The 14,686-nt window shown below is 41.3% G+C and overlaps 2 protein-coding genes across 3 annotated transcripts in view; one reads left to right on the top strand and one right to left on the bottom strand.

Annotated features, from left to right (window-relative positions):
- Window positions 1-5,204, top strand: part of LOC137183212 (neuroplastin-like) — a 33,291-nt gene extending 28,087 nt beyond the window's left edge. For both annotated transcript variants that reach the window (XM_067590098.1, XM_067590097.1), the window contains exon 8: window positions 194-5,204. In XM_067590098.1, coding sequence (XP_067446199.1) covers window positions 194-1,755 — 1,562 coding nt within the window. In that variant the 3' untranslated portion in view covers window positions 1,756-5,204. The remainder of the gene's footprint in view (window positions 1-193) is intronic.
- pkmb (pyruvate kinase M1/2b) lies at window positions 4,948-12,771 on the bottom strand. Its single transcript, XM_067590102.1, has 11 exons — window positions 12,616-12,771; window positions 10,997-11,169; window positions 10,765-10,856; window positions 9,322-9,453; window positions 8,995-9,181; window positions 8,629-8,899; window positions 8,390-8,540; window positions 8,134-8,286; window positions 6,858-7,024; window positions 5,720-5,901; window positions 4,948-5,547 (listed from the first exon to the last, which is right to left on the bottom strand). The coding sequence occupies exons 2-11, from the start codon at window positions 11,139-11,141 to the stop codon at window positions 5,441-5,443; spliced, it is 1,587 nt and encodes a 528-aa protein (XP_067446203.1). The 5' UTR covers window positions 11,142-11,169; window positions 12,616-12,771; the 3' UTR covers window positions 4,948-5,440.
- Window positions 12,772-14,686: the final 1,915 nt, after the last annotated feature.

Raw genomic sequence — 14,686 nt, forward strand, 5'->3', positions numbered from 1 at the left:
TAGAATAAGAAAACATTTAACTTAAAGTTTACATTTAGATTTTTGTTTTATGGTATCAGATTTTAACCTTCTAGTAAAGAAAGGCAAGGCAATTGTGCTGATGAGCTGTCCTTGTAATATGTAGCATCATTCATGAAAACAAAAGGATTTAGGTGGAAATAGCATCACCTTATTTCTCTTCTTCTCTTAACAGGGAAGAGGAACTCTGTTCTTCAACATAAAGTCCAACATCACCAAAGCTCTGGCACACTAAACCTCCAAGAGAGTGAGATCATCCAAAGAATAGTGCAACATGACCGTGATATGGCCCAATGCACGCAGTTGATCCAGACCAGCACCGCACAGAGCTTAAACCCTCCCCCTGCTCCCCCATCACCCACCCCTGTCATCTGGGCCCCACTGGTTCAAGCCCCGCTCCAGGCTGCTGCTGCCACCACCCCGCTGGCACTGGCCTTGGCCCACCATCCCCAAGTGCCTCCCATCCTCTTTCACCATTCTCTGGCACCAGGCTCTGGCTCTCTGAAAGACCCCATCAGCCATCCAAAAAGAATCCATGTTGGAGCGCACGTGTCCAGCAGCTGTGGTTCAGGGCCTTGTTCTCCTGCAAGCTCCATCAAATTCCGCTCTGGAGTTGAGACTCCCACACTGGCGTCCCTCAGGGCACAGCATCTCCCCACTGGGCCTGTGTCACCCACGCTTATGTCCCAGCCCATCTTCACCAGCAACCTGCAGCCCCTGGCCCCTCTGCCTCAGCCAACACACCAGCCTCCACACCATCCTCCCCACTCCGGCGTGGCCTCAGTCTTCCCCATCAGCCAGGCCACGGTGTCCTACACCTGCTCCGCTCAGCTACACTCCCAGCCCTTCCACGGTGCTATGACCACCCCACCCCACCCATTAAGTTTACTCCAGCAGGGGGCACCAGGGAGGCTAGCAGGGAGATTCCCAGCCCCCTTCTCTTCCACCATAAGCCCTCTGATCTCCAGCTCCATCAGCCCCATACTAAGCCAGCTGCAGCAGCCCTCTCACGCCACCGTGCAGCAGATGGGGTCCAGTCATGACAGAGCAGGCAGAACATCCAGCGGTCTGAACCTCCCACATTTTCCCTTCATCACCAGCACCCAGTCCTCCAGTGGATTTATTCAGCCAGTGTCTGGAGCAGCAGCCTCTCTGGCGCAGCACAGCCTGGCAGGCCTCCACTCTGTTTTCCTGCCCCAGGTTCTCCCGGAGCACTCGGCCCTCGCCTCCCTGGCCCAGTATGGCTCTGCTGAGGCCTCGCCCTGCTACACGCCTCCAGTCCACAGTCCCAGCATACAGAGCCCTGTGAGGGCACGGACAGTTTACCACAGTGAGCTCCCCAGCACCCTGGCCTCTCACAGCCCCCTAACCCCTCAGACCTCATGCCCTGCCAGGGTGGCCTGTACCCTCAAAGAGAGGGCCGAGTCATCGGTGGATCTCTTTACCCAGGAAATAAAGACTATCTCAGGCTCTTACAGCTCTATACACCAGGAAAGGCCTTTGGCCATGAGCGGCTCCCCAGAGGGGGTTGGAAGGCCATTGAGCCCCTTCTCCTCCCCTATGGCTGTCAGCAAACCCTACAGCCCGATCCCGGGTCAAGCTACTCCTGTTATTCGGACACATTCAGGCCCTGAACCTCAGAACCAGTTTGTTGGTGTACACTCTCCCCACGCTAGATCCCCTGCTAAGGTGTTAGAGACAGAACATAAACAGTCCAAACTTCCCTCCAACTTGTGAGGTTCAGACACACCCTCCTTTAATGCCTGAACACATGGAGGTAACCTCCTCCTTGGCATAGTTTTAACCACTACTTTGTCAATTTTGAAAGTAGGAGGGTGTGTTATTCTAATCAGATTGGAGATCAGTGGTTTCATTTTTAATCAGAGTGAATGGATTACGGATAAAAATGGACAATAATGGATATTTTTTTCTACAGGATACTGCTTCTTTGAATATAGTAATAAAATCTAAAACCATTGATGGATATATATAGCACCTCATGAAAATATCAATTGTTATATGTATTATATTATAACCACACTCTGTGATTTGTTCAAAGTATTTGTTTAACCCTAACCCTATTGTCCAGGCAATTTTGTGTAACCTTTTAGCTTCACCTGTTTAGTTTGAAATTTGTCAACAACTGTATCCAGTTATGATTGAAACCAAAAATGGCTGTCCTTTTTATATGCGTTTCCCACTACTGAGTGTGTGAATGCAAGGTTACTCTTAAGAGATTCAAGGAGAGACAGACTGTGCACTTTGCTCGTTTCAGAGATCACCTAACGTTAGGGTTTGATGACGGCATGTCTTCCAAGATAGTGTTTCAGCAATATTGCACACCCAAATGGGTCACACAAACCAGTTCACGAAAAAACTGAAGTAATGAATGTAATGTTTGTTTGTCCGAGCGGGAGAAGTGGGGTTCATTTTTTTAATGTGTTGAACATGAAGACGATGATAATTTTCTGTAGAGGAACCAGTTTCTGTCATGAAGACAACACAAAGTCGCACACTTTTCCATTTTCATTCCTCCACAACTGCTCTGGCACTTGGCGAGCAGCACTGCTGACTCATTTCAGTCTGTGAATAACTTCGGTACAGAACATACACCTGAGCCAAGGTTTGTGTGCCATTAGCATAGTATGCAATAATCTGTGTTTTTTTTTATGGGAATACAAAGGTACTGTGAATCGAAGCACTTGAGTCGATGAGTGAGATTCTGTTTTTAGTTAGAACGGATCAAAACAAGGGAATAATTTTTAAAAAAGCAATTGTGGATAATCAAACATCCTGAAACCAGCGATGCACTAAGATTGATGTGAATGTTTCTTGCACCAGTCAAAGGGCTAAAAGCAGTGGACACATGGTTAACAAGAAACCCCGATGGGTCATATTGCTGCATATTTACCTCTTTCATTGTACATTATTTGATTGTAAAATTTAACATCTGTTGTTGAACTATTGCTGCTTTGTGATGCTATGCTGAATCAATAAGACATGGATCACTGACTGCTTTTTTTAAGAAACAGAATCTTAAATACTTCTACTTGTTAATAGGTTCATGTGTTTAGATGATATTTCTCTCTCTGGACCTGCAGCTGGCAACGAACTGTGAGCAGCTAGCTGGTCACCAGGTCAAACCATCGGAGGATCCGGTCCACTGGCTTTAGCTGCCTGGTTACTAAACCTGAGGCTGAGGTTTGCTGTGACTCTGCCCCCTTTCCAGGGAAGAGAGATACTATCAGTCACTAGCCAGTCACTGCCGATGGGCTCAATCAATCCCTCATTACTATTCTCCTCCAACCTCACATCACCACACCACCTGCCAGAGGCATCAGCTCGGAGCGAATGTAAGGTTACTTTTAGTGCACTCAACTTTAAGGTGTGTGTCTGTGTAGGTAGGAGAAGAGGTGTCAGTCATTCATCTACTTATATATTTATTTTTCATTTTGCTGCCTTTTAACCACCAAATCTGAAGATTCCATCACCCTATGTATGTTAGGCATATTTTATTTTAGCTACTGAATTCAATGCAATAAAATAACATATGGTCAACGATGCTCGTCCTAGCTGTTGATTTCTGAGTGTGGCATGAAGGAGAATCTGATAAAAGGCTCTTGAAGTTTCAGACTTTAAGCCGGATTATGAATTGAGAACTGCATGGTGTTGTCCGGTGCCAAACATCCAAAACAGCCAGGATTATAATCTTAGAGATATCTGACTTGTCATTACAAAGAAAATTATCTGCCGTGTTCATGGAGTGATAACTGCTAGATTAGTGAGTACATGTGCATATTCAGCACTGCAGCAAGGTTTGATTTAGAAAGCTTTTTCTTCAAGGGTGAAGCTGCCAGGTCGATGCAAAGCAGACAAAACTACCCTTTAAAAATTATAATAGTAATATATAGTAGGTGTAGTTTTCCATTCAGGTATTGCTGCTTTTACTTAAGTCCAAAATTCTGAATACTTACATAGACTACCATACATAGACTACTGCACAAGAACAGTACTTTGATTAAAAACGGCGAAAGACAACTCATTACAGGACTGTTTTTCACTCAAACCCGTAGTGAGACATTATGAAATAAATTATTATATGAATGAATACAGACATCATATAATATAACCAGAAAAATGTGAATAATCTAATTTGGGAAACTGCTCATTATTATGAAATGTCATTTTGTCTTGCCTCTTCTTCACAATATCAGTTTTTTGTTTAATTCCACATATTCTTATTTCAAAATGTTTTTTTTTTTCAACGGTGTGTTTTTATTTTACAACCCCATTGTGATTGGTTGTCTACTCATTCACGCCAAAGCAACAGCCAATCATAACTGGCTCTGCCCTGTTTGTCTTAATTGACAGAGGAAAGGTTTGTTAGGAAAAGACATTTCGTAATAAGCTGAATTGTAAAAAAAAACCAAAAAAAAAAAAAACCTAATATGTTAAAATCATGGTTTTTGTTGAGTGTTGTGGTGTTCAACAGTTATCTTGTTAGGTATTCATCTAATGAGGCAACTGGTTGTATAGATATATATTTTCAATGTTTCCTTCGCCATGTTAAATAATTTTGCAGTTTTAGTGACTTATGCTCTGCAAAACACTGTTAGTAACGTCATCCTGCAATGCTGACTCACATTCAAATTTCTATTATTTTTTAAACTTGTGAATTTGCCTTTATATGTGCCTCAGATCTTTTTTTTCTAGTTTAGTATTTAAGTCATTTAATAAGTAGTGTTTCCTTTATTTTGATACATTTAGTCAGAAATGTATGTTCATGTACAACCAGCTAGTATTCTGATGTGAAATCTGAAGGAAGGTGGGCCTACAACAATAACATAAAATGTATCTATTTGAATACTGAACATATCAATCTTGCAACAGTTTAGTGTTACAGTGATCACAAGAGGAGGAGAAACACAGTTGAGCCAAGAGTTTCTTTTAATGGATGGAAACCCACTCATGCCAGATCACTTCATGATGACACTTTGTACCGACTATCAGTTCTGCGTGAAACACTGGAGAAGATAAATACAGTACACATCTGCACTTGTGCATCCTGACACCTAGACATCAAAATAACACTAAATAAGGACTGACAAATGTGTATTTGGAGCCTAGTTTACAGTGCATGCAGAGGAACACGTATCTCCACTTTGTACAACACACATGACAGATGAGTTTCCAGTAAAAGGTTCAGTCTCTGGCAGCAGGATTTAGACAATAAATTGCTCATATGGGTGACAGGAATCATGGAGTTACTTTCTGCGAGTGACAACCATCAAAAGGCCTTTTTTGACTGGTTTTGACTTTCTGTTGGTTACGAAGACCAACAGAAAAGAAAAGTCCAACACAGAGGGCAGGCAGGTTACAGGGGAGGGGAGGGGGAGTGGTTACTAATGTCATTGGATGAAGTTCAAGGCACCAGCACAACTCTCATGGTGTTGGTGTAACCAGCACCTGGGCGCCAGCCGGTCACGACAATGACGGAATCACCAGACTTGAAGAACTTGCGGTGCTTGCCTACAGATGGAAAACAGAGAGGTGTAAGTTAAAAAGCACTTAATTAAATCCTTGTGAGTCCCTGAGATGAACAAAATTCTTACATAAATCTTGAATTTTCTCCTAACTTTCTCTTCACTGGAAGAAACCCTCTTATCTGACAGCAAATTCAACAAAACCCATAAACACTCACCAACTTCCATGGCAAAGTTCACACGCAGGTCAACATCCTCAGCCCAAACATCGTTGGCAGGCTTGGTGTAGAGAATGGGGTAGATACCACGGTACAGGTGAGCCTGGCGGGCGGTCTGGCCACAGCGGGTCACGGCAAGGATGGGGGCACGGGGCCTGTACCTTGACAGCATGTGAGCAGACCTGCAAGTAACAGATACAAACTATTACAAAAATGGAAAACTGAAAATATTTCATTTTCACTAAAACATGTTTAAAATCATTGATTTGAATGAATGCCAAAACTTAAACCTGCAATAACAGATTTTTTGGCCACTTAGAGGCTGCAGAAATAAGTTAATTATAAAAACAACACTGACATATTATCACTGTTTAAGTTGATATGGTGAACCTGTTAGCAAACAGTTGCCTATTTATACATTCAGCAGACGCAGAGCAACATTAGCATTCATCTGGAGTTGGATTTGTGTCTACCTGGCTACTGTAAGTCCAACATTCCCTCTCCTTTATTCTGTGGTTTAGTCCTCTGGTTTATTCTCCACCAACTAGCTGGATGGCTCTTTAGCTGACAAATGCTCCACTATATCCAGCTAGTCACTGATTTTGTCAGCTGTTTAATGCTGGGCAGGTTTTTAGAGCTGAAAACAGCTGCTGAAAACAGCTGTGGGCCAGAAAACCAAAACAATGCGCTGAAAGACACTACAAAGCTCTGTAGAGCTGAGGTTCATCACAACAAGAGACTAATTTCACATACAAATAGTCATGTAATCCATTGTTAATATTAATTATAGCCACTCTAATTATGCCATTATCATTATGAAATCCACGCAGCTGACAGTATCATATGTTGAAAGGATGAACGCCCTAACAGAGAGGAATGAACAGAGAGTTAAAATTAACCCATAAAATGTCAGAGTTCAGATCTCAAAAGGTCACAAGTGGAACACAGATTGTGTGCGCAGTGACAGTTGGCACATTTCATATGAGCCCAAGGCTTCTGTTACAGAGCAAGTGGAGGTGGAGGGATAGAGAGATAATGCTCTAGTTTCTTCTCTTGTAGTGGGCGCCTCGGAGAATATGATGACTCAGAGCTTTACAGAAGAGATTTTCAGGAGGTGTACTTCTTCTTGGATTCTCACCTGCCAGTCTTGGTGAGCACGATGATGGCGTTGGCGCAGCACTTGAAGGAAGCCTCAACGGCACCGATGGCGACAGACTCAGTGGGGTCACGGGTCAGATGGGAGGTGCGGCGCAGCTCCTCAAACATCTGCCTGTGGTACATGGCTGCCTCAGCCTCACGGGCAATCTGTACATGCAGAGGAAGAACAAAAACAAGGACATGACAACTGTATCAGGCTGCAGTCATACACCGTGTTTTAACTGCAGGAGTTAGTTTGTATTTTAAAAAGACAAACAAAGGACAGTTAAGCTGAGTGCAGAGGTCTTCATACCTGAAAGCACACTGAGACATGAAGCTAAACAACAGCGGCGGCCATGATGTCCAGGGACTGTTGCTGTGCATGTAGATCCTCAGACACATGCTAATTGAGTAATATGATCACACAGTTAAAGCACAATGCAAGAGACAAGAGGAGGAGTTGTTTGGTAGCAGATGGATGGAGGGAGGGGATGGTGTATCAGGGATACACAAAGCAAGTTGAACAAATACTAAACAAGCTGTTAGTAAAACCCAGTGATGTGCAAACAATGTGGAAGCTACTTTTCTCTTTGTTATGCATAATCTAGAAAATGTAACTAACAACACCACAAATTCTATAGCAGTGTGTATATTTTTCATGGAAGTAAATCTGAATGTGTTGGTGTTATTCATGACCTTGAAAATCACTTATTATATATGGAACATCTGGTCGGGTGATGATAACAATTTAACTATTTGAAAGTACAGTTCATGTATGAAGAGTACTTATTGTGCATTTTCAGTGTCAAGACATAACTAGATCAGACTGGTATGTCAATTACTAGAACAACATTTTCCTATTAGTCCCTTTAAGATGTTTTTTTTCTCCTTTTAGTGCAATAAGCAGCTTTAGAAACAATTTGGTCTCACACAACAAAGATCCAATAGCTGGAAAACCCTGACAAATCATGCAGTTACCAGTATCACAGCTTTGCATGTTCCTGTGAATTTGTACATACCAGAATTTCCCAAAGCACATGGATGAACCACATGCCACACCAAGTGTTAGGGGGCTTTCACACTGACAATGCAGGCTTCCTCACAGCCTCAAACACACACAAGATATGAGACTGGATATACTGTAGCTGCTGCAGTAAAACATGCTAAAACACTGGAATGGTCCTTCAACATTGCTAGGAAAGATGTATATATTGTGCACACATACACTGAACATGATGTAGAACTTAGGGAATAGGACGAATCCTTTGTGCTCTTACCCTGTGCTGTGTGCGCACTGCCTCCAGGGGGTAGTCTCCCTTGGCGGTTTCACCACTCAGCATGATGCAGTCATTGCCATCCAGCACAGCGTTGGCGACATCACTGGCCTCAGCGCGAGTTGGGCGAGGTTTCTTGGTCATGCTCTCCAGCATCTGAGGGGGTACAACAAGACATGCTGCATCATTTCATGTAATCAAAACACATTGTGATTTTTAAAGTTGTCCTACAAACAGTCCTCCCACTGATGTCACAGACCTGTGTGGCACAGGTGATGGGCTTGCCGATCCTGTTGCACCTGCCAGTCATCATCTTCTGGGCCAGGAAGACCTTCTCTGTTGGGATTTCAATACCCAGATCTCCACGGGCAACCATGATGCCATCACTAGCCTCCAGGATCTCATCAAATCTATCAGACAAAAACAAAATAAATCAGTATTAACAATTATCTTGAGATTCAGTTCTGTGCAGATTATTCCCAGTGATCATCCACCCACCTGCGCACACCCTCGTGGTTCTCCAGCTTGCTGATGATCTTGATGTTCTTGCCCTTGTCACCCAGGGCTTTCCTGACAGCACGAACATCATCACCCTTACGGATGAAGGAGGCGAAGACCATATCAACACCCTGCTCCACGCCAAACTTCAGGTCTGAAAGATCCTTCTCAGACAAAGCGGGCAGATCAACAGCAGCTCCGGGCAGGTTGACACCCTTCTTGCTGCCCAGCATACCGCCATTCTCAATCTCGCACATCAGGTAGTCCTTGCCTTTGCACACACAGAATGAATAGAAGCTTTATTTCCACATTGAAGAGGAAAGGTGAAAGCAAAATCTGCAAACAGGTGATTGTTTGTGGGCTTACCAACTTCTTTGACCTTGACTGAAATCAGACCATCATCAATGTAGACATGGTTTCCCACCTCAAGAACCTTGGTGATGTTTTTGTAGTCAAGCCACAGCACCTTATCGTCACATTTCTCCATGTACTGGTCATCGAGTGTGATCTTGATGGTTTCACCCTTCTTCAGCTCAACCTCAGCGGTGCCACTCTAAACAACACCAGGAGAGAATGTGTTAATCTTGCAGGATGAAAAACTCTGCAGCAGACCTTCAAACAGTTATTTGTGCTCAGTGTGATTCTCTAATAAATCAAAAGTGGCCTCATTGTGGCAATTTGGCAAGAACTCACGCCCTTGATAAGTCCGGTCCTGATTTCTGGTCCCTTGGTGTCCAGAGCGATGGCCACTGGTTTGTAGTCAACAGTGCCAGGCCCAAAGCTCTCAGTTGCCTCACGGACATTCTTGATCGTCTCAGCATGGTACTGTATAATGTTGAATGTTAGAAAAACATTGAAAATGTAAGTATATCTAATATAACATGAAAAATAAAATAATTATTACACATGTGAATTGTAATTGTTATTACAAAGTCATACTTAAACATGTCAAATTATTCAAAAGTAAAATAAAGTTAGCACAACAGCAGGTGGATAGACCACAGGGCAGCACTTGTTACATTACTATTTGTAGTGAATCTTGAATAACAACTGCAAGACATTTTTAGCACATGACATTGTTCAGTTTCACTGTATATAAATAGCTGCATGAGGTATTGAGTGAATACTCCAAAAGATTTCAGCTACAGCCTGTATGTCAGCACAGTTGTTACAGTTACGTGGATATGTTTAAACAAGTCTAATGTCAACACTGAGTACTGTCTTCAGTAAATAGTGAACACTTCTTCCACTACATGTCTTATTCTCATACTGTTGCTGTGAGGCTGTCTCTCACAGAAGACCTATTTATAGCTGTACTGACAACTGACACACCAATGAGACAGAGGTCAAATTTATTTTGCCCCTCTCATAGAAAATCATATATTCACTTTGTTGTGATTATCTGGATTCAAGATAATAAATTTGTGCTGTTGAAATGCAGACATGTTTGTATTTAGCCATCTGAGCCAAACTATCATACCATGGCAGGCAATTCAAAAGTCACTCTGAGAGTTGAGTTACACTGAAAAAAATCACTGCTGTTAACCTTTGAAGAGTACCAACCCAAATATCAACTGTGGGTGTTCACACTGCAGCTGATGATAGATTTTCAGGCTCATCCACTCAGGTGACAGTGAAAAAGGTAAAGAGGCATGACTTTTAAAGGCAAGAGGTCAGCAGTATAAGGTCAGCCAACGTGTTGGTCATGATGCAGTTGGTTGGCCAAATCACAAGCTACAACATAGACCTAGCACTGAAGGGGCAAGTACAAGCTCATAGATCACATTACAGCCACAGACAGTTACCAGGGCACAAGAGTAATGTCACGCTGACTGCTGCAGCTGTAAAGGGTAAATCCACACTGAATCACTTCGCAGAGGGCAAAGAAACTGCTGCTGTACTGCTCTGTCTGACCTCAAACTCTCAAGCATTTGGCACTGACTATGCTCTCCAGTCCCTGATGTCATATTTTTTGACAGTTTATGGTAAAACACCTGCTGTGATATCACCATTTTGAGGTTTGTGGGATCAGAAGTGCAACTCGCTAAAAAGTTTAAAGTTTTGGAGATGTAAATAGTAAATGGAAGTCACAAAAAATAATTTGATGTGGTTAAAATTTTAACATTCTTCGCTCACTTCGTGTGTGCCATGAGAGAAGTTCATTCTTGCAATGTTCATCCCAGACTTGATCATTTCCTTGGCAGTTTCCACAGCACGGGAGGCAGGTCCTGCATCGAGACAGATCAATTACATCACAAGAGATACCAGGCTAAAGGCATGGGTGTGGTCATATACAGATACATTGAGATTATCTTTGATATATGACATGTGTAATGTGAAATAAATCAGCTTTGGGAATATGTCTGACCAATTGTGCAGATGATGCCGGTGTTGCGAGACACAGTGGGTGGAGAGTCGATGTCCAGCAGGCACAAATGCTCAAGGAAAGTGTCTGCCATGGCAGCATGCATCTGCTGGTGGTGCATGATGCCTGAATCCTTTGACTTAGACATGACTGGATATGTGTCTGTAGGAAAAGTCCTGTGGAGACAGAACAGGAAACAAGAGAGAGGTGATCGATTATTACCTGATGACTCTACCACTGACATTCATTATAGGTTATATTGGAGATTTTTTTACATGGTCAGTGAACACTGTGATGTGTCATCTTAACAGTGACACAAAGGCTCCTGACACAAGGAGCTAAATAAAAGCAACAAATTATCACATAAACATTCATAATCGAGGAGTATGAACAGTAAATAAGGAATGATGAAGGATTACTAAATGAGACTTTACTAAGAATGGAAAAGTGCACACTTATATTAAGATGTGACCTCTCCCTGGATGAATTTTAAGTCTCTACCAGTGGAGAGAAACTGTGCGAGCTGACTGAACAGCCTGTACAAAAAGCAACAACAACAGTATGTGCCTGCCTGACTGCACTCTCCCACATTCCAGCGGGAGTTTATGTGGAGCTGAAGAAGAGGAGCTGGTCACATTTGACAGAGGCTAAAGGTGATTAACACACACAAAGAATAACTCCGGGACTCAAAACACGATTTATGCTGCCTGTGAGGCACAGCCGTGGTTGAGAATCCATCCATGGTACATTAAAAGAACAAAAGCGGAACTTACTGGGATTCAGTTAGGTATGCATCATGCATGACAACGTGTGTTGCCAGACAGTGTAAGGAAACACGGACACCATTCTGGCCATCAACATTAACTTAAAATAACATGGTCCGTGCTGAGCATATTTATGGACTGTAGAAACATATCACCAGAAAAAAAACATATCTGGTGGAAAATGAGAAAAAACCATCATATTTAAATGTTAAAATGAATTAAATGATTTAAACGTTTTGTAATAGATTACAGAGTGACAGGTCATAAGTTAGGGTGCTATCTCTTTAATTGGGAGAGAAAAGTTTGTAGAAAATAAGCAGTTTTCAGTAGAATATTTTTGTCTACCTAAAAATCAACTACTGAAGACATCTGACTGTCAATTAGGTGCCTATGTTTTTATTCAAATAAGATTATATTAAACTGTATCTATCTCAAGGAAGGAAATTTACAGCAGCACAAGAAACAGAGTACAATAAGTAGATAAAATATCAAATAAATCAAAGTAAGAAAGCTATATGGAGTAGTTACTTTATCCTAAAATGTTTGTGCAAAACTAATCGTGCAATTAGTGGATATAGTTGGCTATATTTTAATCATACTGTATATGCATTTGCATTTATGCACACTAAGTATAATCATCCATAAAAATGAAATTATGAATAAAATAATTATGCGTGATTTAAATGTTTTCGAGGAATAAGAGTTTGATCTGTGATTGAAAGTACTTTTTAACATCATGAGAGGAAGTAATAATGTTCTTTAAATGTTTTAAAAAGTTAGTAAATTCAGTCAAAACGAATATAAAATCTCCTCTGCCGTCTCTGTCACACACACTTCAATCTACTTGCTGTTACTCACCTATACTGGGTGAACTTTGCAGGGACCAGAGCGCCGTTGGTTCAGCCAGAGCGACAGGTTTTTATTCCCCCGACTAACCGGAACTACTTTCCATGTGTGAACAACGTCCGCTGACTGAGGAAATAGGGCGCGACAGTTCAGCTAATATTCGCTATTTGCACACTATGATAAACGTATATTTTTCACACGGACGATGTTCTTGTAAGCTGAATATTAAACTGAGTCTAAAATTTACAGACAAAAGCGCAGAAGTCTGACAATAATCGAGGAAGGATACAGCGCAGGTGCAAATGTTGTTTGCCCGGCCAATCATGAAGCTTTCGCTGGTACTTAAAGGTGAGCGTAGGTCACCAGTTCAGACTTGAGACATTTAAATCAACACCGACGGTCACTTGAAGGTGATTGACCCATATCTAATAACATTAAAAGAGCAATGCGTTTTCATGAATGTAGCTACAGAAAACCACATATAATTACATATATTTTTATTATAATGACTTCTTCTGAGGATCAGTATTAATTAATTCTTGTACTTGACCCCAAACTTTACTCTCCTCATGCCAAATTCTTATTAACTTTGAATTTATTTGAATTCTTACATATGACCTTTGATCCCACTTTTTCAACTGAACCCTAAACAACAACTCTACATCTATCAGAACTTCTTAAATAAGTGTACTGGCAAAATGTTACCAGTGTGAAATGTCACTTCTCTCTGCTTCTGGTGACATTTGGTGAGGGCAGAAACACGAGAGCAAACACACACACATAATTCGGTCCCTTTATCTTACATAGCATACATTAACATCATTAACATCATACAACATGCAATAAGAAATACAGGTGAGTTTATATCAAGAATTTTGACACTATTATTTTTTCTCCTTTTTTTAACCATTTGTTGTTGTTATTGTTATTTTTAATACATTTGAATTTTTCTTTTATTCCCTTCTTTATTTTACTTTTTATTTTTCCTTACTATTTATTCTGAAAAATACAAACCATAATTTTAGGTTGTTTTATGAACTCGACGTGGGTGGGATTGTGTTTACAGCATGACGCATCTGAGGAGCTTCATGTACTGTAATGGAGTGTCAAAATTAGAGGGAAGGTGCAACCGAACTGAAAATTTCATGTAGTGGAGTCTGATCACTATAAAGCAACAATAGAGGCTTCTTCATCAGAGACAGTGATGCAAAGTCAATATTAACTGTACACCTGTTGGACAGATTTACAAAGACATACATTCCAATATTTAAGTTACAAAACATGAAACACTGGAAATAGAGTAAAGTAGATGTGCAAGTGCACTGTATATCTCGTTGTCATTCTGTCATGGTATATTATGGTGTATGTATTTATAGCTGAACCATGCGTGGCACCATGTAGCATGAGGAGCATACCGTACCTCAACGTAAAACAAGATCTACCCAATGTTACTTAATACAATCAAAATGTGCTGCCTCAGCTCTGCTCAGTAATGAAATCATTTTGTCTACTCTGTGTGTGTGTGTGTGTGTGTGTGTGTGTGTGTGTGTGTTTGTGTGTAGTATTTTTTCAGATGCATGTCATGTTAAACATTCTTCATATTTTAGCAGCCATATTTTTTAAAAAAGAAAACATTTTGTGTCTCACTGTGTAAATATAATCTTGGGTTTGCTCATCTACTGCAAAAGCATTGTAGTAAGACTGAAGTTCCTGTTCTTAATTAGGCAGTCTGAATTAATTAACCTAATTAACCTGAACTCACAAAAGCTTTAAGGTAACCTTAAACCCCCCCCCCCCCTGACCAGAAATATGAAGTGAGTCCTGAGAGCCAAGATTTAAAACAACCAAAAACAATTTGTAGAAATAACACTTGTCTATAAATGTAATGCCCTGTAAAGCTGCTTACCGAGGTTTAAAAAAAGAGGAAACATATCATTTCTTCTGCACTTATGTGTCTTTTATGACTCCTAAATATTCTTGGAACGTGTGGATGCTGTGACTTTTCAAGAGTCAGAAATCCGACTCCAAACTGCCTCCCCTCCTTCCCTCCTCGTAAGGATAAATATACAACTTATGTACAACC

Source organism: Thunnus thynnus, chromosome 5 (genome assembly GCF_963924715.1).
Source record: "Thunnus thynnus chromosome 5, fThuThy2.1, whole genome shotgun sequence".
NCBI classification, from domain to species: domain Eukaryota; kingdom Metazoa; phylum Chordata; class Actinopteri; order Scombriformes; family Scombridae; genus Thunnus; species Thunnus thynnus.